General features: G+C 46.9%; 1 protein-coding gene and 1 long non-coding RNA gene across 5 annotated transcripts in view; both read right to left on the reverse strand.

Annotated features, from left to right (window-relative positions):
* LOC132239867 (uncharacterized) overlaps positions 1 to 22911 on the reverse strand; it is a 566058-nt gene that overhangs the window by 268696 nt on the left and 274451 nt on the right. The window lies entirely within an intron of this gene.
* Positions 1 to 22911, reverse strand: part of EYA2 (EYA transcriptional coactivator and phosphatase 2) — a 209784-nt gene that overhangs the window by 115615 nt on the left and 71258 nt on the right. For 3 of the 4 annotated variants that reach the window (XM_059706857.1, XM_059706858.1, XM_059706855.1), the window contains exons 2-5: positions 22599 to 22714; positions 13016 to 13061; positions 7451 to 7593; positions 2388 to 2504 (exon numbers count right to left, since the gene is read on the reverse strand). In XM_059706857.1, the coding sequence (XP_059562840.1) occupies positions 2388 to 2504; positions 7451 to 7593; positions 13016 to 13061; positions 22599 to 22704 (412 nt within the window). In that variant the 5' untranslated portion in view covers positions 22705 to 22714. Of the gene's footprint in view, positions 1 to 2387; positions 2505 to 7450; positions 7594 to 13015; positions 13062 to 22598; positions 22715 to 22911 lie in introns of those variants that run through there. The other variant, XM_059706856.1, reaches the window with a different exon arrangement.

Here is a 22911-nt window from a genome sequence, read left to right on the forward strand (position 1 = left end):
AGGCGAATATTCAGAGCTTAGGAGTCCCGAAGGAGTCCTGGAAATAACACTAGGAGGATCAGCATGGGCTCCAAAATTCTAGAAACCCAAGTCTGAATCCCAGCTCGGAACACGTATTGGCTCTGTGATCTCAGGCAAGTCGCCTCTCCTCTCTGAGCCTCATTTTCATCATCTGTAGAGCAGAGCTGATGGTGCCCACCTCCCATGGTTGCTGTAAGGACCAGAGAGGAAATAATATTCTTCATATCCGTTCCCAGGAAGTGCCTGCTTCACCTTCCAAGCTCATTTCCCTCACTCACTCTACCAAGATTCACGAGTCTGCTTTGGAATCCTTCAATAATGAGAGCCTTTTTCTACCTCAGGGCCTTTGCTGTCCCCTCTTCCCGGGCTGTCCTGTCTCCAGCTGCTCACATGGTTGGATCTTTTTCATCACTCAGGTCTCCTTCACCACCCGAGTAACATCCATCACCATTCCCCAACTCATTGCCCATCACACTGCCCTGTTTTTGTCTTTTACCAACTTTACCAATATTTGTAGCCACCTATTTATTTGTTAATTGATTATGCCTGTCCCTCTCCATGAGAGAATTGTCTTTGTTGACTGCTGTGCCCCCAGGGTGCCAGGCATACAGCTGGTGCTCAGTTATAGAGAATAAATAATGAGTGGCTGGGGAGCCATACCTACATAACTTAACTCACTTATTACACAGCGGGGTGGGGAGGGGCTACTAGAATGGGGGAAGCTGGACTGTGTTTGCTATTCAACCTCTGCAGCCTTAGATGCCCAAGGCAGTAAGTTCTGTTGCTATTGGCAGAGCTGGAAAAAAAAAATTGGCTTGAGATTGGCCCAAGTGCAAGTTCAAGTTCAGTGTCTTCACAAACCTTTATTATTGGGATCGGTACCACAATTCACTCTGCACTTAGAGAAGGTCCCAGCAGCTTGTACCCTTCAAGGGAACTCAGAAAGACCACTGTGGGATGACAGAGGTGACAACAGAGGAAGAGGAGATAGGACAGTACCATGACGAAAAGCATGGGCTTTGGAGTTGGGATTCTACCAGGCCGCCAAGAGACCCGATTCAGTCTGTTTCCCGTTGCATTTGTAGATCAGTCATTCCCTCCATGCCTCAGTTTCCTCTCCTGGAAAATGGGAACAATACCAGCACCAATGCTTTGGAGTGTCATGGAGACTATATCAGATGATCCAGCAACATCAGGTGCCATGTGGTGTCTGGCCAATGTCAGCTGATGGTGTCACCAGCAGTCTGCTGCAGACTTTTACACAGAAGTATTCCAGTGCTGGGCATCAGTGCTCAGCGCCCTGTTTCTCTTACATACCCCTATGATTACTTGCTGAATTTTCACCAGGATTTTACCTAAAAGGCTGCCCTTGACATCCATTTCAAAGAATGTTAAGTGACAATATGTGCAGAGTTTTTAAAGAGAAAAGTACAATCACTCATTAGCCCACCACCTTGTCATTACCTCTTCAGGTTCTCACATAACTTTTCACACCCTTGGTGGTCATTTTCACCAGCTTTCATGAAAGGAAAAACACGGGGATGAAGATCTCCAAAAGATCTTCCAAAAGATGCCACCAGCCCTCTGTCCCATGCGTCAGCTCTAACATGCTCCCAATGGAGGACTGGAGAAGAGAAGGGGCCCACAGTGGGTAAAAGAGTGGAGGTGGGCACAGGAGAATCTAGGAGGCCAGTTTCTTGGCCTACCTGAAGAGGGAGTTATGCACTGGAGTTCTTTCTTCCCCTCCGAAGGCCACCTTATGGGCATGCAGCCTTGAACCTCCAGCTGAAATAGTTACTTTACTTGCCTGGCCACTCTTCCCACCACCCAGCACTTCCCTGAGTGTGCAGTGAACTTCCTGTCTATCACACTTAAAATCAAAGCCAACAGCCCTCAAGGCCTGTGTGATTCAGCTCTGCCTTCTCTCCAAAACTCTCTCCTCCTACGTCCCCGACTCTGCTCCAGCCCTGCTGGTCTTAGTTCTGTGTCTCAAATATGTCAAGACATTTCCCTCCATACAGCGTTTACACTGACTTTTCCCTCTGCCTTTCCTGATGATTCTACCTAAAGTTACATGTCCAATGCCTCTTGACTGCCCCACAACTGCTCATCACTCCCTATCCAAACAACACACTTATTTGCTTCACTGCACTCAACTCCTCCCAAATTAGTCGGTTTATTTGTTGCTTTAGTATCAGTTTCTATAAGAGCAATCTCATATCTTCTGTCCACCACTGTAACTCCATTACTTGAGATAGATCCTGGCACAGAGTAGGTACTCAAATCTGCTGAATAAATGAATGAATGACACCCAACTCAGGCAATGCCTTGGAGAGGGGAGGGAGGGGCCGCAGCGCCACACTGACCATGCATCTGGTAGGTGTACGGGCTCTGTCCGGTGGGTGGGGTGCTGAAGCTGGAGCCATAGCTGAGGAATCCACTCTGGCCGGGGGAATGGTTCAAGCTGTCTTCTGTCTTGATGCCTTGGAAGGAGGAAGAAGAAGCACCAGGGACACATGAATAGGATGCTCCCTTGTCACCCACAGAAGAGCTGCTGAGTCAAGACAGCGTGCATGTTTATCAGCTTCCAAACCAGGAGTTGCAAACTATTGGCTTGTGAACCAAAGTTAGTCTACAGACGTATTTTGCTAAGTGTGCATATTTTTAAGGAAAATATGAAATTGTTTTTTTGTTTAAAAATCAGGAGAATTTCACTAAAAAATCTGGACTTATGCTTTCTCTTGAGCAATGGGCTGGTGCTATGCCTGTATTCCCATGTGACAACAAGCTACCTAGAGGCTTCCAGATTGTGTATCCCGGGTCATCACGGATCTGTACTGTCTCTGAGACACGGAGGCTGGTTTTAAGGTGCTTTATTTTGCACATGTGATCAGGTTCCTGCTTCCTGCCTGGCTCTGAAGGAAGTGAGTTTACAACCCCCTACTCCATGGAGCAGCACCCTGTATGGTTTAAAGTTCATCAGGAGTTTGGGTGAAGGTGTTAAATGAACCAACCTTCCTCTATAATGATGATTCCACTTACCCCTAAGACACATTCTCTGTTTTTTTGTTTGTTTGTTTTGTTTTGGCCGGGGGCGGGGGGGGGGGGCGGGGAGGCAGGAGGTGATGCTTATCCAAAGGCCACAGTTACAAATCTTCCTTCTGTTTTGGCCAAACTCTGACATCTTCTCCAAACTACAGACTCCAATCCCATGAGCAACTGGCTGGAGAAGGGACTGTATCAAAGGAGGGGGGCTAATCCACTATCAAAAGCCCAGATATTGTATTTTCATTGAAAATGTAATATACTTTGATTATCTTTGTCTATCTTATAGGTGTAAAATAGTACTTTGATACGATTTAAATGTGTGTTTCTAAAAGAACATTTCTAGTTCTGGGGATGGTTTTGTAATTGTGGTTTCCCTCCTTCTCAACCATTCACTCCCATAAATGAAGAGAATGCTTAGAGGGATAAAATGATTCCTTGGTGACCAGGACTAGCTTTCTCTTTATGAAATAACATACTGATACTTGCCAGCAGGTTGTCAGGAGATTAAAGGAAGGGGAAAGAATAAACATATCAGGCTCTGAATGAGGTACTTAGCAACACACATCTCTTTCATTCTCACTACACTCCCACAGAACAGGCAGTATTGCTTTTCCCATCCTAAAGATGTGGAAACTGAGGTTCAGAAAGCCAGGCTACTCAACGGGGTCTCACAATTGGCCAATAATTCTTAAGTCAAGGTTTTCCCTTCCTTCTCTTGCTGCATCTCAATAATGGGTGTGAAAGGATTTTATGCAATAGATGGTATAGGACTTCAGGAGCAACACGGTGACAGCAACAAGCGGTATCATAGGCACTTCCTTTTGTGCAGTCTGCTAAGAAGGTTAATGGTGTATGGGGTACCTGGAGTCAAATCTAAACTCCTTGGGTGGCTCCAAGGTCCTACATGGGCTCTGCTCACCACTCTGACCTTTGCTTGCTCCATGCTCCCTCGCTCACTCTTCTCAAACTGTGTGCTCATTTGTTTTAGTGGCCAAATGGAAATCCAAAGTATGAACATTACTGTTTACTCAGCCAGTCCCCTGATGATGGACTCTAGGTGGGTTCTAATTTCTTCACTATCACCGCCTGTGACAGATGGACATGCCTCCTCACGCAGTGTTAGAATGCTTGTCTAGCTTGGATATGAGAAGTGGAATTGCTGAGTCCAAGAGCATGTACATTTTTCATTTTAAATAGATACAGAAAAAACTGCAAGAATATGCTCATTCATTCATGCATTCATTCAGTCCACAGACATGCAAACATTCATTCCACACACACACACCAGGGCTGCAAACTATGGCCCACGGGCCAAATGTGACTTTCTGCCTGTTTTCGTAAACCAAGTTCTATTGAAACACAGACATATCCATTCACTTGAGTATTATCTGGCACTTGCAAGCTACCATGGTAGAGTTCAGTAGTTTTAATACTGTAGGGCCTGCAAAGCCAAAATTCACTGTCAGGCTTTTTTACAGAAAAAGTTTGCTGGCCCCCATGGCACACAAAGAAACGATAAATAGAGGAATGATAAATATCAATTCCAGGGCTGTGAGTATCTCTTAGAAGAAAGGGACAGAACCTCCCTTTACATTTTATTTTTAAAGTTGGATGGTCAGTTTATATGGGTATCTGTAGTGTTATTCTTTATGCTTTTACATATGTCCATAAATGTTGCATAATCAACTGAGAAAAATATTCAATACTCCTAATCTCCTTGCCTCTAGTTTATTCAATTGTGTTATTTCCCTGCAACTACTTAAATAAAGGTAGCAATGCTAGCTGCCAAGGAGCATAAAAAAAGTTTCCTAACACGATTCAACAAAGTTTCTCCAGACAGTGAGCAAACACTGCTTGCTCAGGCACAGGCATATATGAAGGGCAATGGCTTTTCATCCCACCGTCCTTATTCAGTGACAAGGATATTCCACGTATACACAGCAGCCTGGCTCCTCCTGCGTTGATTGAGCATTTTCCGTGGGCCAGGCCCTGTGAGCTAAGCCCTTCATGTAGGTCAGGGGTTGGCAAACTAAGGTCCATGGGCCAAATCTGGCCCACTGCCCGCTTGTGTCAATAAAATTTTATTGGAACACATACTCATTACATACTGTCCGTCTGCTTTCACGCTCCAGTGGCAGAGTTGAGTAGTTGTGACCAAGACTGTGCAGGCCACAAAGCCGAAACTATTCACTATCCGGCCCTTGACAGAAAAAAGTAGCCGGGCCCCTCTGCAGATGATCTCATTGCATCTTCACCGCAGCCGCAAGGAGGCCAGACTTGGTTTGGCTTCACTGTATGAACGAGGAAACTCACCCAGGGTCTCAGGACCAGCAAGGGGCAGCGGTGGGGTGTGAGCCCAGGACGTGTGTGCTCTTACCACCTTTGCTGTGCTGTCAGAGAGTCTGAAAGTAACCGAAACCATACAATGACTTCGAACCAAATTAATTTCCCCCTGATGCCATGTTTTGTCTGGTAACAGGAGTGGGTTTCTCTTTTATGCTGAAAAATAATATGGCTTCATTTTTCTTGGCTGTCGGCCAGGCGGGTAACTTATGTATGACTATCACAGGTCTTCCAGCACAGGAGGGACAGAAAGTTCAAAGTGGTGCCCACACCTGTTGGCCAAGGTCTGTCACAGGTAATCCCCCAGGATTTATGGAATGCACACTCTGGCAACGAAGCTTGGTCTTGGGCTTGGATTGCCGAGCCAGGCTGTCTGGGTTTAATTCCACCTCTGCGACCGGCCTGGGTCACCTTGGGAGAGTTATTTGCCCTCTCTGAGCTCCCACTTATTTATCCCTCAAAAGAGGATAACGGTGGGACCTTCCTCGTAGGGTTAAGGAATTAGTGGACACGTAGCACTGAGAACTGTGGGTGGCAGTAGCTCAACCATGCTGACCATTACCAATGCCTGACCCAGAGCCCACAGGACTTGTCACTGCCACCTCTAGGACTGCTCTTGAAGCTGCCAATTTCTGTGTGCACTGCCCTGTCCTGGGCTCCCACCACCACCCCACTCCTTCCTTACATATCAGTCTCCCCTTGGCCTGTCTGCTTCTCCTCTGCTTCCCTGCAATCCAACGTCCCCACAGCAGCTAAGTGACCTGGACAGCACCCAGAATGCACCCTACAGCCCTCAGCTTATACACCTGCCCATGAGAGTTCCTGTTTCACTTGTAATTAAATCCCAAATCCTTCCCAGGCCTCTCAGGCTCTGCCCACCTTGTTCCCCACTGTGCTCCAGCTGACTGGGCTTCTTGGACTTGCCAAATGCCTTCCCATCCCAGGCCTTCCCACTGCAGTCCCCTATGCCTGGACACTCTCCCTCCTGAGTTTGCTCATGCTCATCTCTCAGTGCTCAGATCCTCATCTAAAAGGCCTGCATGGCCCTGGAGCCTAAATTATTCTTCCTTTATACCATGCATGCATATCATGACATCACTGCTCTCTTGGCTCCCCAGTTTGCTAACTGCAGATCTTGGAACTTCTTAGCCTCCGTAATTGGGTGAGCCAATTTCTATTGTCTGTCTATCTATCTATCTATCTATCTATCTATCTATCTATCTATCTATCTATCTATCTATCTCAACTATCTATTTCCATCCCATTGGTTCTGTTACTCTAGAGCACCCTGGTCAATGCAGACAGGTGAGCAGTGGATGGTGGGCCTGGTTCACTGAGTCTCTAGTTCTTAGCAGTAAGATTCTGACGGTCAAGGCCTGTAGTTCTGTTGATTTTGCCTTCCCAGAATCCAGTTCTCCTTCTGATACCATTACTGTGCTTTCCTTTAAGAGAACCATCCCTCTCACTTGTCCAATCCATAGGCTTCAGCCTCCTTATCTCTCTCACCCCAACCTTCTTGCCTTGTCACATGACCCAATTTGGGCCAGGGAGGCTCAATATGGGATTCTGGTGGAACTACTGGGAATGATGAGTTCTCCTTCCACTAGGAGTGCTGAGCTGAAAGGATGCAAACTTAGAGTTGACAGGCACCATCTTTGCTGCCACAGGAGAAGAACCTATGTGGGAGTAAAACCAACTCAGGGGGACATCTGAATATGGAGTGAGATGTATTCTTCCTGACATCATTTGAATACCTGGACCCAGCCATTCCTAATGTCAGACCCCAGTGTGTTAATCATTACATTTACATTTTCCCTTAAGCCAGCTAAGGTTAAGTTTCTTACTCTAGCAATCAAAAGAGGCCTTGATATAGTCTTTAGAACTTGAACCATATTTAATGTGTCTGTCCTTTTCTATCTCTAATACAAAATCAGGCTGGAATCACTTCTGATTCTGCATTTAACTGAGGCGATAGGACAGAAGGAAGACCGTGATGTTGGGGCCCCACAGGGGAGCAAGGGCTTTGGCTGGTACTCACTGTAAGAAGGGATCCCATAGGCTTGTGCCGGAGGTGGGTAAGCTGTGTAGGGGGTGGCCTGTTGGATCCCCGTGCTGTACTGTGTCTGGCCGTAGGCTGCCATGGCCGTGGGAGGCTGGCTGGACAGGACACGTGGGCAAGGTCTGCATGGAAGGAGAGAAGATGAGATCTCCAAGCCCAGCCCAGCATCCCCTCCCCCTTGTTTTGGAATCAATACCACCATTTTCCTTTGGGTATTTCCTCTTTCCAGGGCAGAGACAATGGGCAAAAACGACAGCATTTCCTTTAAGATCGGGAACAAGACAGGGTGTCTGCTTTCACCACTCTTACTCAACAATACTGGGAGTCCGAGCCACAGCAATCAGGCAAGAAGAAGAAATAAAAGGCATCCAAATTGAAAAGGAAGAAGTAAAACTGTCTTTATTTGCAAACGACATGATACTGTATATAGAGAACCCTAAAGATTCTACCAAAAACTACTAGAATGGATAAATTCAGTAAAGTAGCAGGATACAAAATAAATAGCCAGAAATCAGTTGATTTTTTAATATACCAATAATGTACTATCAGAAAGGCAAACTAAGAAAACAATCCCATTTACACTTTGCATAAAAAAAATACCTAGGAATACATTTAACCAAGGATGTAAAAGACCTGTACTCAGAATATTATAAGACAATGAAGAAAGAAACTGAAGAAGATACAAATAAGTGGAAGTATATACCGTGTTCATAGATAGGAAGAATTAACATCATTAAAATGTCCATACTACCCAAAACAACCGACAGATTCAATGCAATTCCTAACAACACATATTTCAAAGAACTAGAACGAATATTCCAAAAATTTAAAGACCCCTAATAGCCTCAGCAATCTTGAGAAAGAAAAATAAAGTTGGTGGAATCATATTACCTGATATCAAACTATACTAGAAGCCAATCAAAACAGCATGGTACTGGCATAAAAACAGACATATAAGTCAATGGAATAGAATAGAGAGCCCAGAAATAAATCCACACTTTTAATGGTCAATAAATATTTGACAAAAGAGGCAACAACATACAATAGGGTAAAGATAGTTTATTCAATCCGATAAACTATATTGGCGCCCTAGCTGGTTTGGCTCAGTGGATAGAGAGTTGGCCTGGGGACTGAGGGGTCCTGGGTTTGATTTCAGTCAGGGGTACATGCCTGGGTTGCGGGCTTGATCCTCAGTAGGGGGCATGCATGAGGCAGCAATCGATGATTCTCTCTCATCATTGATGTTTCTATATCTATTTCCCTCTCCCTTACTTTCTGAAATCAATAAAAATATTTAAAAAATCATATTGGAAAAATTGGACAGATACATGCATAAAATGAAACTAGACCACCTTCTTACACCACACAGGAGAATAAGTTCAAAATGGATTAGAGACTTAAATGTTAGCCTTGAAACCATAAAAATCCAGAAGAAAACAGACAGTAAAATTTTGAACATTTCTCATAGCAATATTTTTTCTGCTACCTCTCCTTGGGTAAGGGAGACAAAAGAAAAAAAAACAAATGGAACTACATCAAACTAACAAGTTTTTGCACAGCAAAGGAAACCATCAAGAAAATGAAAAGACAACCCACTGAATGGAAGATCATATTTGCCAATGATACATCTGATGAGGGGTTAATATCCAAAATTTATAAAGAACTTATAAAATTCAACACTAAAAATACAAATAATCTAATTAAAAAATGGGCAAAGGACCTGAATAAACACGCCTCCAAAGAGGACAACAGATGGCCACTAGACATATGAAAAGACATATGTCACTAATCATCAGAGAAATGAAAATTAAAACCACAAGGAGATATCATCTCACACCTGTCAGAATGGCTACCATCAATAAATTAACAAACAACGAGTGCTGGTGAGGATGTGGAGAAAAGGGAACCCTGGTGCACGGCTGCTGGGAATGAAGATTAGTGCAGTCACTGTGGAAAGCGTTATGGAGTTAACTCAAAAAACTAAAAAGGCAACTGCCTTATGACCCAGCGATTCCAAAGAAACTTGAAACACTAATTCAAAAAAGAATATACGCAATATTATTTACAATAGCCAAGATTGGGAAGCGGCCCAAATGTCCATCAGTAAATGAGTGGGTAAGAAGGCTGTGGCACATTTACACAATGGACTACTGCTCAGCCGTAAAAAAGAAGGAAACCTCGCCTTTTTTTGTGACAGCATGGATAGACCTGGAGAGCATTATGTTGTGTGAAATAAGCCAGTCAGAGAAAGACAAGTACCATATGATTCCAGTTATACATGGAAACTAATGAACAAAATAAACAAACAAAATAGTAATAGTCTCATAGATACAGAGAACAGCTGTCAGAGGGGTGGGGGTGGGGGTTGTGGGGCTGGGTAAAAATGGTGAAGAAACCCCTCCAAACCTCATAGACACAGACAAGAGTGTGGTGATTACCAGAGGGAAAGGGGGTGGGGAGGTAGAAGAGGGTAAAAGGGATAAATGGTGACAGGAGGAGACTTGACTTGGGGTCATGGACACACAATACAGTATGCAGATGATGTATTAGAGAATTGTACACCTGAAACCTATGTAATTTTATTAACCAGTGTCACCCCCAAAATTAAAAAAAAAATACAGAAACCTCAAAAAAAGTCCCTTTGGGCTTACATCAGCTGGAGTGGATTTCTGTTACTTGCAACCATAGAGCACAAATGGATTCTGCACTCCATGGTGAGTGACAGGTTCCACGAAGGGCTAGGATTTAAAGGGCTCCTTCCTAAGACATCTATACTAATAATAGCCTAGGTGGTCGTTGCACCTAATGTTGTCACAAGATGGCCGTCACAAGATGGCTGGACGCACAGCGGAGGTGGGGCCCAGTGGAGGAGGCTGGGTCACAACAGGGGAGGGCGGGAAGGAAGTTGGGGGTGATCAGGCTGGCAGGGGAGGGCAGTTGGGGGTGATCAGGCCGGCAGGGGAGCAGTTAGGCATCAATCAGGCTGGCAGGGGAGTAGTTAAGGGGTAATCAGGCTGGCAGGCAGAGCAGTTAGCGGCAATCAGGTAGGCAGGCAGGCGAGTGGTTAGGAGCCAGCAGTCCCAGATTGTGAGAGGGATCCCAGATTAGAGAGGGTTCAGGCCGGGCTGAGGGACCTCCCCGCCCCCCCCAAAGCCGCACGAATTTCGTGCACTGGGCCTCTAGTCTGTAATAAAATGATTACTACCAATTACTGAGGCCCAATACGTGCATGACATTTCATCATATGCTCATATCAACTCTCTGGGTGTGGGTGGGGGTCTTTTACCTCTTACTTTAGAGAAGAGAAAACTGAAGCTCAGAGACCTGAAGTCACAGCTAGAAAGTGGGAAATCTAGAACTTAAACTCCGGAATCTGACTCCAGAGCCCATAGTTACACTTGGAGCCATGAAACTTCGTTGCCTCTCAATACTTTGTTGAAGCAGCAATAAATAAAGCCAAGGGGGGCTGTTCTAACAGGAAGGGGGCAAGACGGTGGCCCAGGGCATGTGCAGTCCATGCATCCATGGATGTAATTTCTTTGGCCAGTGCAGTTATTTACTTGAATTCACTGCCAACATTTTAAAACCAGGAGGTTCTATTCTCTCCCCTTCCTCCTCAGTACCTCCTTCTCTTGCAAAGCAGAAGCTCTGGCAAGCTGAGTCTGCACTCTGGGGCAGCGCCATCAGCTGGTTTGAGGAGCAGCCACGCCTTCAGACTACCACACTCTGTCAGCAACCGTCTCCACCGGGACCACTTCATGCTGAAAACAGCTAACCATTCTCGTGCCTTTCACATGCCAGGTACTACTGTCCGAATTACTATGTGGATTGGCTCATTTAAACCCCACAACTGTGACAACCCTTGGAGGCAGCGATGAATCATATCCCCATTTTCCAGATAAGAAAACAGGCAAAGAGAGACTAAGCAATGTACTAAAGGAACCCACAGCTGACACAGAATTTGAACCCTGCTGGCAGAGGCCAGGGCCTTAATTACTGTGCTATGCTCCCTCACCCTTCAGGCTACACACCTGGACACCACAGCCATGTGTACTTGACATCCCGTATCTAACTATTCTAACCAGCATGTTTGCCAGTAAATGTTAATGAGATCCCCCAATCTGTATCTAATTCTATTTTGGTTACATCACTTCAGTGAAAACCTGTTTGGTTCCCAAGTCCCTCCTACATAGGAAGCCTCATGGCAGGTGTGAGACGGATGCAATACTTCATGGAACGATAAAAAGATGTTCTCGCATCTTTCTTTCGTTTTGATTACTCCTGCGATAGAGGGTTGGGGAACTGGTTCCAAAATGTATAAGAAACTCATTTGAACTGGGGACGCCAGAACAAATAGGAGAAGGCGTTTGACCAGCCAATGTGTCCTCTCTGGGAGGTGCCTGGAAATGCATCCAGTTGGTCAGGACCTAGCAGTGGACCTTATCTGAAATGTACCCAATGGACAGCTGTCCTTAGAAGGAGAAAAGTGGAAATCTGAGATGATCCACTCCTGCTTCCCATCAAAACCAATTTACCCCACTCGGATTAAACTGGGGCTGAAATGAAAACCTGGAGAAGAGATGAGGGAGCGCTCTAATCCTGAGGCCATAAAATAAGCTTGGAAGATTTAACAGACCTTGGTTGCTACTAACAACCCCCAAAACATCTGGAGGGAGAGGAAGCTGAGAAAGGTACTCCTTAGAAATAGCTTCTCCAGGGTTGTCAAGGGAGGAGCACTCCAGATAAGGAGCTGCTGGCCATCCCACAGGCCAAACCTGGGGCTCCCCAGGCAGGTCACCGAGGGCCCTGGTACGCTGCGTCCCGCCCTGAGCTCCCTCTGCCCAGCGCACGTCTCCAGGGGAGTGTTTCTGCTGCCCGCATGCAGAGCTGAGATTTCTGATTTACTGGCCCGTCTCCCCACTGGATTGGAAGCCTTCCGAGGCAGGGACCTCCGAGACTCCAGGGCTGTGTATGGGGTTTGGTACCGGCGTGTTGGGTGAACGTTGGAGCAGAAAGGATGAAAGGAAGGAGGGGGAGGGGAAGGGAGACGAAGAGAGGAAAGGAAAGAGAAAAGGATGGGGAGGGGAGAGGGAAGGAGAGAGCGAGAAGGCCAAAGAGAGGAGGGAGAGAGAGAAAGAAGTGAGAGAGAAAAGAAGTGGAAAGGAAAAAAGAGAGACAAGGAAGAAGGGAGGAAGGAATTGAGAGAGAGTCTATGCATAGGAAAGGAGAGAAGAAAGGAAAAACTGAAAACTGGAAAAAAAACCCCACAACAGCCAACACTGAAATCACTGTTCCAGGCCGCCTCCTAAGTGCTTTTTACATTTTAGCTCATTTCATGGGACAGGCATCACGAGTGTCCCCCTTTTCCGGATGGTGAGACTGAGGCCCGAGGAGGTGTGTCCTTTGCTCAAGGTGGCTCAGCTAGTAAGTGCTGGCCTTGCAATTCCTCTCCAGGGAGTCTGGCTCTAGATGTCTGTCCTCCAAGAAAGAAAAAGGCAGAGGGTGTGAGGAGACAAGGCAAAGAGCCAAGGCAAGGGTACTCACCTTGCCAAGAGCTGGGACACACGTGGAAGGGCCGATGTGGTGATGCCTGGAGGGGAAGAGACAAAGGGAAGGGCTTTAGCAATCGGAGTGGTGTTCCACAGAAGCTGTGACTTCAGATGCCACTGTAAGTGGGGAGAAACTTAGAGATTGCTGCCTGGGGCTTTCTCAACCACAGCAGCTTACGTGAGGCACATCTTAGCACTCTCCTTGAAAGCCCCTTCTGGGAGAGCTCTGTCTCCAGTACTAATTGAAGGACTGCAGAGAAAGGCAGCATCTCCAAACATCAGCGTGGGATCCGTCCTCCCACCCATTGCACAGGGAGAAACGGAGGCCACAGGGACAGAAAGAAGGTGCTTGACCAGGTCATCTGACTAGATCGTGGCACAACTGGCACCTGAACTTGGTTTCCTGACTCTCAAAACCCATTTCCCTTCTTCCGATGACATCACTTTGATGTTCTTTCCCTCCTTCCCCAGTTTCAGCCCATAGGGTTCAGGTAGGGCTGGCCCCAGCACTGAGGGGAAGGCACCTCTTGGGTCACCTCCTAGGCTCCAGCGAGGGTGTGCAACAGTGAGATGTCAGTGGCCTGGGCTCCTGACTCTACCATATCTCTGGGCACAGAGCATCCAAGCGTCAGTGGGAGACAATAAGAGGAGGTGACGAAAAGGTGATAGAACTAAGCAAGGAGAGTTGTTTGCAAGAGGATAATTTTACAAATGGACAGTTCAACTCTATGTCATCTTTCATAGCACAACTCAGTGTCCTCACTGTGGAGCCTTGGAAAATCCTAGATATCATGTCTATTGATGGCGCCAATTTGGCAATACACACTCTTTGGTGTGTAGGGCAGTGGCTCTGAGCCTGAGCCTGATCCCCTCTCAGTCCCTGAGCTGGAGGCTAGGAGATCAAGCTGCAATTCCAACTCTACCACAAGTAGCAGAGACTTTGGGCAGGCTGCCTAGAGTCTCTGGACTTCAGTTCCTCCTGTGAAACGGGGGGAAATCTTTATCTCACAAAGATGCGTGAGAATTAAATGAGAAGATGACGGTGATATCCACCATTGACCCAGCGCTTGTGATGTGCCAAGCTCTCCTCTAAATACGTTATCTGGATTAGTTATTTTAATCCTCATAATCACTCCATGAGCAGGGCTCTAGTCACTACCTCCTGTTGCAGATGAAGACCTGGAGGCACAGAGAGTTACTCCCCCAAGGCCACACAGGTCATACGGTGCAGATCTGTGATCTGAACCTGGGTGGTCTGGTTCTGAAGTCGGTCTTTGCAACAGGACACTGCAGCCCACAGTGATGGTCATCATGCTAAGAGCAGCTCTCATCCACTGAGAAGCTCATTACATGCCAGGCCCTGAGTTCACTGCCTGTATGCATGATCTCATCTAGTCCTCACACGGTACAAGGCAGGCAATGGCATTCTCCCCAGTGTACAGATGGAGGAACTGGGGAAGGCTATGTGCCTTGCTCAAGCCAAACAACCCATGGGCATAGGGCCTGGGACTTGAACCCAAGGGTAATTTGACTGCCAGGTCATTTCCCCTAATCACCAGATGAGTTAAATTATGAGTTAAAAACCACTGGGGTGAGGGTGGGGTCCTGAAGCCCATTTAGAGAGCTACAACTGGAATTAAAGAATAAAGAGACAATATCAGCATGGAATACTCATAGTAAGAAGGAAATGTGAAGCTTTTGTTCCAGCTATAGACATGAGAATGTGTTTTGTGTGTGTATGAGTGTGTGTGTGTATGTGTGGGTATAGAATGGCAGTGTTAAAAACAGATTTCTTACTATGTGTCGTATTAAAAGAAAAGTTGGAGCAGTCTAATATCTAGGGAAGCCCCTGGCGCACAGTAGGTGCTCATTCAATGCTAATTTACCCACTTGGGGTTTACTGCTCCGGGCAGGGCCTCCCATACCTCCATCCTCATCCTCCCCCAGGACTAGAGAATGAACTGTCTCATTCTGAAGCAGCCACAGTCTCATTACTGGTAAAAGCCTATGATCTGAGTGTGTGAGGTACATAAGTTACTGAATTAAACATTTTTAATATGTTTTCTTTAATAAATATGTACATATTCATAAAAACCTGCATCTATGAAAACATTCCTATGGGCTGGGATCAACGTGGCAGCCAATAAATCTGAAGCGAGAGTCTATGCCCCACAACCCTTCTGCCATGATCTGCATGTTCCCCTCACTCGGCTTCCTCTGTTCCTCTGAACTGTAGAGAGATCTGCCTTCTTCCCTCTCCTGCAGTGCAAACCTGTAACCCTCTCCCATCCCCACCCCAGCAACCCCGGGAAAACTGTACAAGCCAGATACAGCATTCGGGAAGTGTAAAGACCCTGGCAGAGGGTGTGAGGGGGGCAAGCATTCTGGCAATCTAGGGCAGTGGTCACACTGCTCATGGTCACCCCGTCACATACATGGGGCTGTGTGAGCCCCAGGCATCTTCGGGGTGACGACAACCACATTCAGCAGCAGCAGCTCCTTTGATATTTGTGGGATCTGGTGCCTGGTAGATGGAGATAGACTCCCTGGTGATTACAACTTCCTGCTCTTAACCTTGTCAGTGTCATTGAACTTGCCATGATGGCGAGGGTGAGGTCAAGGGAGGAGTCATTGATGGCAACTCCTATCCACATTGCCAGTGGTGGAAGCAGCCCTGGTGGCTGACTCACCAGAGCCACATCTATTGATAAAGGCTTCACCATGTGTCTCAGAGGGAGTGGCTGACACATCAAATGAGGCAGGCAGCTCTCAAGTGGAGAGGGGCAGAGAGCCTCCTCCATTTACTTCTGAATTTAAAACTCTAAGCCTGCTCTTCCTCCCCAGCTTTCCATGGGTGAAGGGAGAAGGATGAGCTCAACAGATGGGCAGAGCCTCTGGGATGAACTCATTCCTTCCTTCATTGCTCACCAGGTGCCAGGCTTATGCTAGGAATGGGGTTCCAGTAGTGAGCAAAAGCAGTCAAGGTCCCGGCCCTCATGAACCCTCCTGTGGCAAACACAAATTACACCAGTAAGTACTTCGTTATAATTATAACAAGGTACAAGGAGGAAAGTGGACGGTGTAGAGCAATGCACCTGGAACCTTAATGGCACAGCACTGGCCTGGGGATCTTGCTAAAATGCAGACTCGGGGTCTGCAGGGCAAGGAAGCTCCCAGGTGCTGCCGACGCAGCAGGCCCAGGAGCCACACTCTGAGTAGAAGAGTCTAGACCATGAGCTAATAAAGAACCGCAAATTACTAAAACGTATCACAATTCTGGGTTAATAAAAATAAATCTCCGTTCCTGAAGTTACAAACTCAAATGCATATTGGGACCAAGAAGGTAATATAAATGAGCAAAGTCAAGATCCAGCTTTAATATGAGGCAACTAAAGCTGGGGTCTGTGCGAATAAGTGCACACTTATGTGTGACTGTGTGTCTATGTGACTGTGTGAAGGAACTTGCCCACACTGCTCATTCATTCATGCATTCAACAAATGTTTATTCGGCACCTACTGTGGGCTAGATCTGCAAGCCAAATCTCAGCATTTGTTAACTTAACACATTGTATGCGGGAAACGTATTTATACATTTTACGTATTTATACGTTCTACCACTGTAGTAGAGCGCGGGACATGTATTAATATGTTTTTTATAGACTAGCGGTAGAATGCGGGTAACGTATAAATACGTAAACTAAAGTTATCATAATTTTACTGAACGTTGCCATTTGCACAAAAAATTAGCAAAGATGGCCCACACCACCTGTTAGCGCGCGATAAAAACTACCCGCAAACAATGTGTTAATATTCCTTCTGAAGAAAGCATGTGGGCAAGAAGGGGTCAGATCCAAATTCAAATCCTATTCTGCTTCAATGAAACTGTGTGACTTTATGCCTGTGACCTTCCCTCTCTAAGCCTCAGTTTCTACATCTGCAAAATGGGGCAACATCTCATTCCCGAAGAGCTGCTGCAAAGATGACACAGGCACGTACCTACCAAACGGTAAGTGCTCAACGCGCAGCAGCTATTATTAGCTTTCCAGTCTCCTGGGGCCCTTGTTTAAGCCATTTAAATCCAGGAGCCCAATTTGAATGTTCACACTTTTTTTTTTTTTTTTTTTTTACTTCTCACTGGGAGGATTAAGAAGCTAATGATTCTGAAAGCAGCAACCACTATTAAGATGTCTAACTGGACCCCAGAGGCTGCTCTAACTGATCTCTGAGAGATGAGACAATTTCTAGCGAGATGCTCTGAAGCAGGTCTTTGCCACAAAAGGTCCATGCCTGTAACTGTATCAGCTCATTTCCCTCATGTGGGTGATGTAAATTGCTCCCGGACCAGGGACAGGGACAGTAGGAGAGAGCACTGTATTAGGAGTCCAGAAGTGAGCACCCCAACTTTGACTCGCATTGAGTGTCCATGTGACACTGAACAAGTCCTTTGTCCATCTCGGGGCTGTTCCTGAGGACTGAAAGGAATGAAGCCAGAGTACCCCAGAGTGTGGAGATTAGAGGGGGCATGCATATACACCTTTTTCTACTTGAATCATCACAGACTTATTTTAATGAGTATTAGAATCATAACAAGTCTATTAGAGTTGTAACTTTTCATTTCTGGAACTGGCCTTTAGTCATCCTTTTACTAGTAAAATGAATTTATTGAAAGGGAGTTGTTTTAAAGAAAAATGAGTAAGCAAGTGACAGTATGAATATGTGGCAGAGAAAGTGGCTTGAGAATGTGTGAAGTTTGTGAGATGCCTACATAAGTGAAAGTCCTTTACCCATGGAGGGCACTAGGTAGTTCATAATACTCAGTGCCCTTTTTCCAAAAGAGGGAATTGGCAATTTCCTTAACACTACACTAATTCTGTTCTGCGCCAGCAGGGGTCATTCTGGGTGCCAACTCACCCAGGAAGCCAGCTGAGATAGAGATGGGAAAGGTGAAGGTGCCCTGTGGCGCCCCAGGTGAGGACCTGGGCAAAGCTCTGGGCAGCTCAATCGGGCTTGGGTGGAATGAATCAAAACCTGCCAGCCCCAGGCTGGAACCGGTGAGACCGAAACTCAGATTCAGACCTTGCCAGGCCCGGGGCAGAGGAGGGAGTTGCAGGAAGTCTGAGAGAAGAGGACAGCCCAGCTTGTTCCATAGGGGGGTGGTTTCACCTTTCCAAGGGAACACCAAAGAGATTATAGCCTCGGCTTTTGCAAAATGTATCTGCATTTTAAAAAAATATATTTTTATTGATTCCAGAAAGGAAGGGAGGGGGAGAGGGAGAGGGAGAGAGAGAAACATCAATGATATGAGAGAATCATTGATTGGCTGCCTCCTACATGCCCCTCACTGGAGATGGAGCCCGCAACCTGGGCATGTGCCCTGACCGGGAATCGAATCGTGATTTCCTGGTCATTGGTCAATGCTCAATCACTGAGCCACACTGGCTGCGCTGTATCTGCATTTTAAAAGAAAAATTTTTCTCAATTCAACTTTACTTTCTTAGTTCTGTAACTTCCCCGCTGCCCTCCTTCCAGAAGATGGAATACGATTCAAATCCAATTTTCACTTGAATGGTAATGAAGGATAGCTAATATTTCTCCAGTGGTTCCAACAGATCAGGCACTGTGCTAAAAGATTGCATGGCTCTTATCTCTTTTATTCCCACAACAACCCAATGAGGACGTTATTATCTGTACTTTACACACCTGGAAAATGAGGCTGGGGAAGTAAAGGAAACTTTAACTAAGGGTTCAAAGCCAATATCAACCTGAAGTTATCTGTGATTCCTCAAGACTGCTCTGTATTTATCCACCTGCCCTTCCCTCCCTCACTCCCTCCATCCATCCATCCATCCACCCATCCACCATCTTTCACCATCTATCTATGCACTCCCCCCCCCCCCAGTAAATAATTTTGGGGCATCTACCATGAGCCAGGCACTGAGTTATGTACTCATTTGGAACAGAAATGTAAATACACATATGCGAATTAAAAACTGTCTTTGTCTTGGAGGAATTTAGCACCTAGAACAACAGTTCCCAACCCTGGGTGCACAATAAACTCATTCGGAGAGTTTTAAAAAATCCTATTGTCTAGGTTACACTTCTGACCAATTAGACTCTCTGAGGGTGGGATCTGGACATTAGCATTAAAACCAGCACTGGAACCCGGTCCTTAGAGTGTGGTCGCTGGACCAGCAGCATCAGCTTACCTGGGACTGGTTAGAAATGCAAATTCTCAGAGTCCTCGCCCAAAACGTTATAGAATCAGAAATGCCAGGGGTGGGGCTCTGCGATCGGTGTGCTAACGGAACTTCCAAGGTGATTTGAGGCGCAAGAGGACTTGAGAACCACCCAGCTAGCACCTTGCTGCTCAGAGTGCGGGCGGACCAGAGCGGAGGCGTCACCTGGGAGCTTGTTAGAAATGCAGAATCTTAGGTGGGATCAGCATCTGCGGTTTCACAAGGTCCCCAGGTGAGATTCTCTGCACATTACAGCGGGGGCGACACAGCTAACCTCTGCGGAGTGTTTCCTAAGCGGCCAGCATTCTGCAAAGGCTTTAACACCACGAGAAGCCTTTCTAACCACTGGCCCACACGCAGGCCGCTCTCTCTCACAGGCCAGCTTCACTTTTCATAGAAATTACACCACCTGAAACCCCTTATTTGTTTAAAAATTCAGTACCTGCCCCTTCACTAGAACATAAGCTCTGGGAGCAGGGACTTGTCTGTCTTGTTCACTATTATATTCCCAGAACTTATTCCAGGGCCTGATCCATGGCAGGCATTTGCGGACAATTTACTGAACAAACTTTCATTATCTAGACAGGTGGCTGAGGCTCAGAGAGGGGTAGACATCTGCCCAGGTTCACACAGGTGGCCGGGCTGAGCCCACACCCTGTAGGACATGATGTGCAGGGACCCCTGGGAGCAGAGTGATGGTCACCCCGGAAAGTGGGTAGTGGGTAGGGCTGGATCCCCACCAGTCCTAGCGCCTCGTACTCAGTAGGTGCATCAAACAATCTGTTGACTATATTATTAGAGAAGTAAAGGAACAAAAGAGAAACTAGCACCCTAGCTGGTTTGGCTCAGTGGGTAGAGGGTCCTGGGTTCGATTCCAGTCAAGGGCACATGCCCGGGGTTGTGGGCTTGACCCCCAGTAGGGGGTGTGCAGGAGGCAGCCGATCAGTGCTTCCCTCTCATCATTCCCTCTCATCATTTCTATCTTCCTTTCCCCTCTCCCTTCCTTTCTGAAATCAATAAAAATAAAAAAGAGCGAGAGAGACCACCAACTCTGTCTGTGGAGGAGCTCAGGAGGCAGAGGCGATGCTGGGGAAGGGGGTGTTTGTAATGCAGAACGGAAGGGGTGGGGAGCCCTTGTGGCTGCAGATCCACCTCTCAGTGTCTTCCTGAGAAACAGTGCACCGTGCACAGCCTGCATGGTGACACCCCGGCAGCACTGAGCATAAGAGCAAAAAAATCAAAAACCAATGACCGAGTGAAGAAGTGGGGACTCTGGAGCCGAAGTGCCTGGGTTTGATTCCTGGCCCTGCCCCGAACGGTGCGACTTTAAGCTGGCTACTTACCTTTCCATGCCTCAGCGTCCGCAGGGTAAAGCGAGACCCCAGCCTAACAGGGGTGTGATGTCACGTGAGAAACAGTCAGTGTGTTCCTGACGGGACAGACTCAGGTTCCATTGTGGCTGTCGCGTAGCTGCGCCCTCTGACCAAGCTGCATGCAGACCCCGTGCTGCAGTTTCCTCCCGTGTAAAGGAAGGTTAGTGAGCCTCCACTTCTCAGGGTTGTGGGGACTGACTGCGTTCAGACATTAACATCGGGCACACGGCCAAGTGTTCGCTCCATTGGTGCCGGAGGAGGAGGAGGAGAATTCATCCGGATTTACATTGCTCTGAGCGGTGCCGGACACAGAGTATGTGCTCACAAAAGTTAAAGGCACAAGGTAGGGACTCACCTCTGGGACAACTGCCCCAGGCTCCCACTGTGGCAGCCAGGCCCGGGCTCTCTAAGGTAGTTAGCATTTCAAGAGAAACTGGAAATCCAGATTTTCATCTGAACTGTCCCAATTTTTATAACTTTTATTTAAAACATGGTGTCATCCATAAAAAAAACAACAACAAAAAACAACGGCATGCCTGAAGGTCAGACTGGGTTGTGAGCTGCCAGTTTGCAACCTGCAACCATGGCTTTGAGCTCACTGTGGTTCTAGGAGTCAGAGGACAATGACAATGGAATCGTAAGTTAAACCACTGTACCACGCCCCCAAGCTGGGCCAGGCACTTTGTGTAATATTACGTCATTTAATCTTGCAGTGAGCACCCTGTGAAGTGGGTCATGATTATGCCCCCATTTGACAGAAAACTGAGGCACAGAAAAGCTCAATCATTTGTCCAAGACCATTGGGCTGGTTGCCAGTGGAGCTGGGACTCAGACTTGGATCTTCCTTACTCGCAGCCTATGCCTTGGCCCATCTCTGCTGGCTCTGAAATGAAGACGGGCTTAAGGTAACTTGTGCCTCTCTCTACAGAGAGAAAAGCATGACTGGCTGTGAACGGGGCTCAATGCATCTGCTCAAATTCTGTGCGAGCCCAGGGGCTTCACACACACGCTCCTAAGTGCCAGGAAGAACGAGGTGGTGTTCTCTGCCATGAGGGTTGGGCACGAGAGCCCAGCCCCTGTTGGTGGCACCCAGCGAAGGGTTGTTCCAGCGTCACTGCCGGCATGGAAAGGAAATGTCATAATCCTGGTGACATCAATAATGACTCCCAGAAGCCTGGAGTTGCTTAAAAGCAAATTCCTTGTGACGTTATATTACAACTAGAAACGCATCTCGTTTTCCATGACAGTTACATAGTATTTGTGCCCCATGAGCTGGCATCAAACCCAGATGGTGAAGGAGAGACAGCCGGGGGTCCCAGAGTACCGGCAGCAAACCCCAAAGCTGGCCCAATAAAGGGTTAAGCCCAATGGTAAACAGAATAGCTTAATGCCTTTTGTTAACTCCAGCTCTGCCAGGAAGGCTGACAGATCCCAAACAAGCAAACAATAGCTGGAATTGTTCTAGTGAAACTCGTCTGGCTGCATCATTTGCCAATAATTTTAAAAACAGCTTAACTCTCCTCTGCTTCCTTGACTTCAACCCGACCTGAAAGCAAAAGGTGGACGGGTTCTTGTCCCAACACCAACCCCCTTTAGACAAGACGCCTGCATGGATGCCACGACGGCAGGAGAGCGCGGGGGGACAGAGCGGAGACCAGGCCGGACCTGGAACACGCCCAAAACTGGCTACATCTGGGGGGGTGTCAGCAATTCTTGGAATTAGAGACCAAGACAGGAAGTTCAGAGCACGAACGAGCACACTTTCCCTTCCAATGACTAGACAGAATTGTCAGCAACGTACGCCAAAGTTTTGGTCCAGCGGCAACAATCTAAATGACCGGAGGAGAAATTGTTATAACGACGGTACTTTCGAAAGGATGGGTGTCTAAGTCTGATAGCCCCTCACTATGTTCCGCCGGGTGGGCAGGGACCACCCCTGCCCCACCACAGCTCATGCCAGGAGGCCTACCTTCTGTGCCACTCAGAGTCCGGACATCGGCGTCAGCAGTAAGCTTCAGTTTACCCACACAGGTGCTGTTTACAGTAAGACTGGGTGAGAGCACTAGTTCTAGCATTTCCTTGTACCTGAAAGAAAACAAAGGGAAATGTAATTTATTCATCAATTATGCATGCTTACTAATGATTTCTCTTTCTTTCCCTAAGAGTATAAATATGAGAGCTGATTACCTAAACCCAGCCGTCTTATAAATTCTACATAATAAAAATTCACTAAACTTTTCATCAAAGGGAAATGAGGCATTGAAATGAAGTACTTGCTCCCC

Source organism: Myotis daubentonii, chromosome 8 (genome assembly GCF_963259705.1).
Source record: "Myotis daubentonii chromosome 8, mMyoDau2.1, whole genome shotgun sequence".
Taxonomy (NCBI): domain Eukaryota; kingdom Metazoa; phylum Chordata; class Mammalia; order Chiroptera; family Vespertilionidae; genus Myotis; species Myotis daubentonii.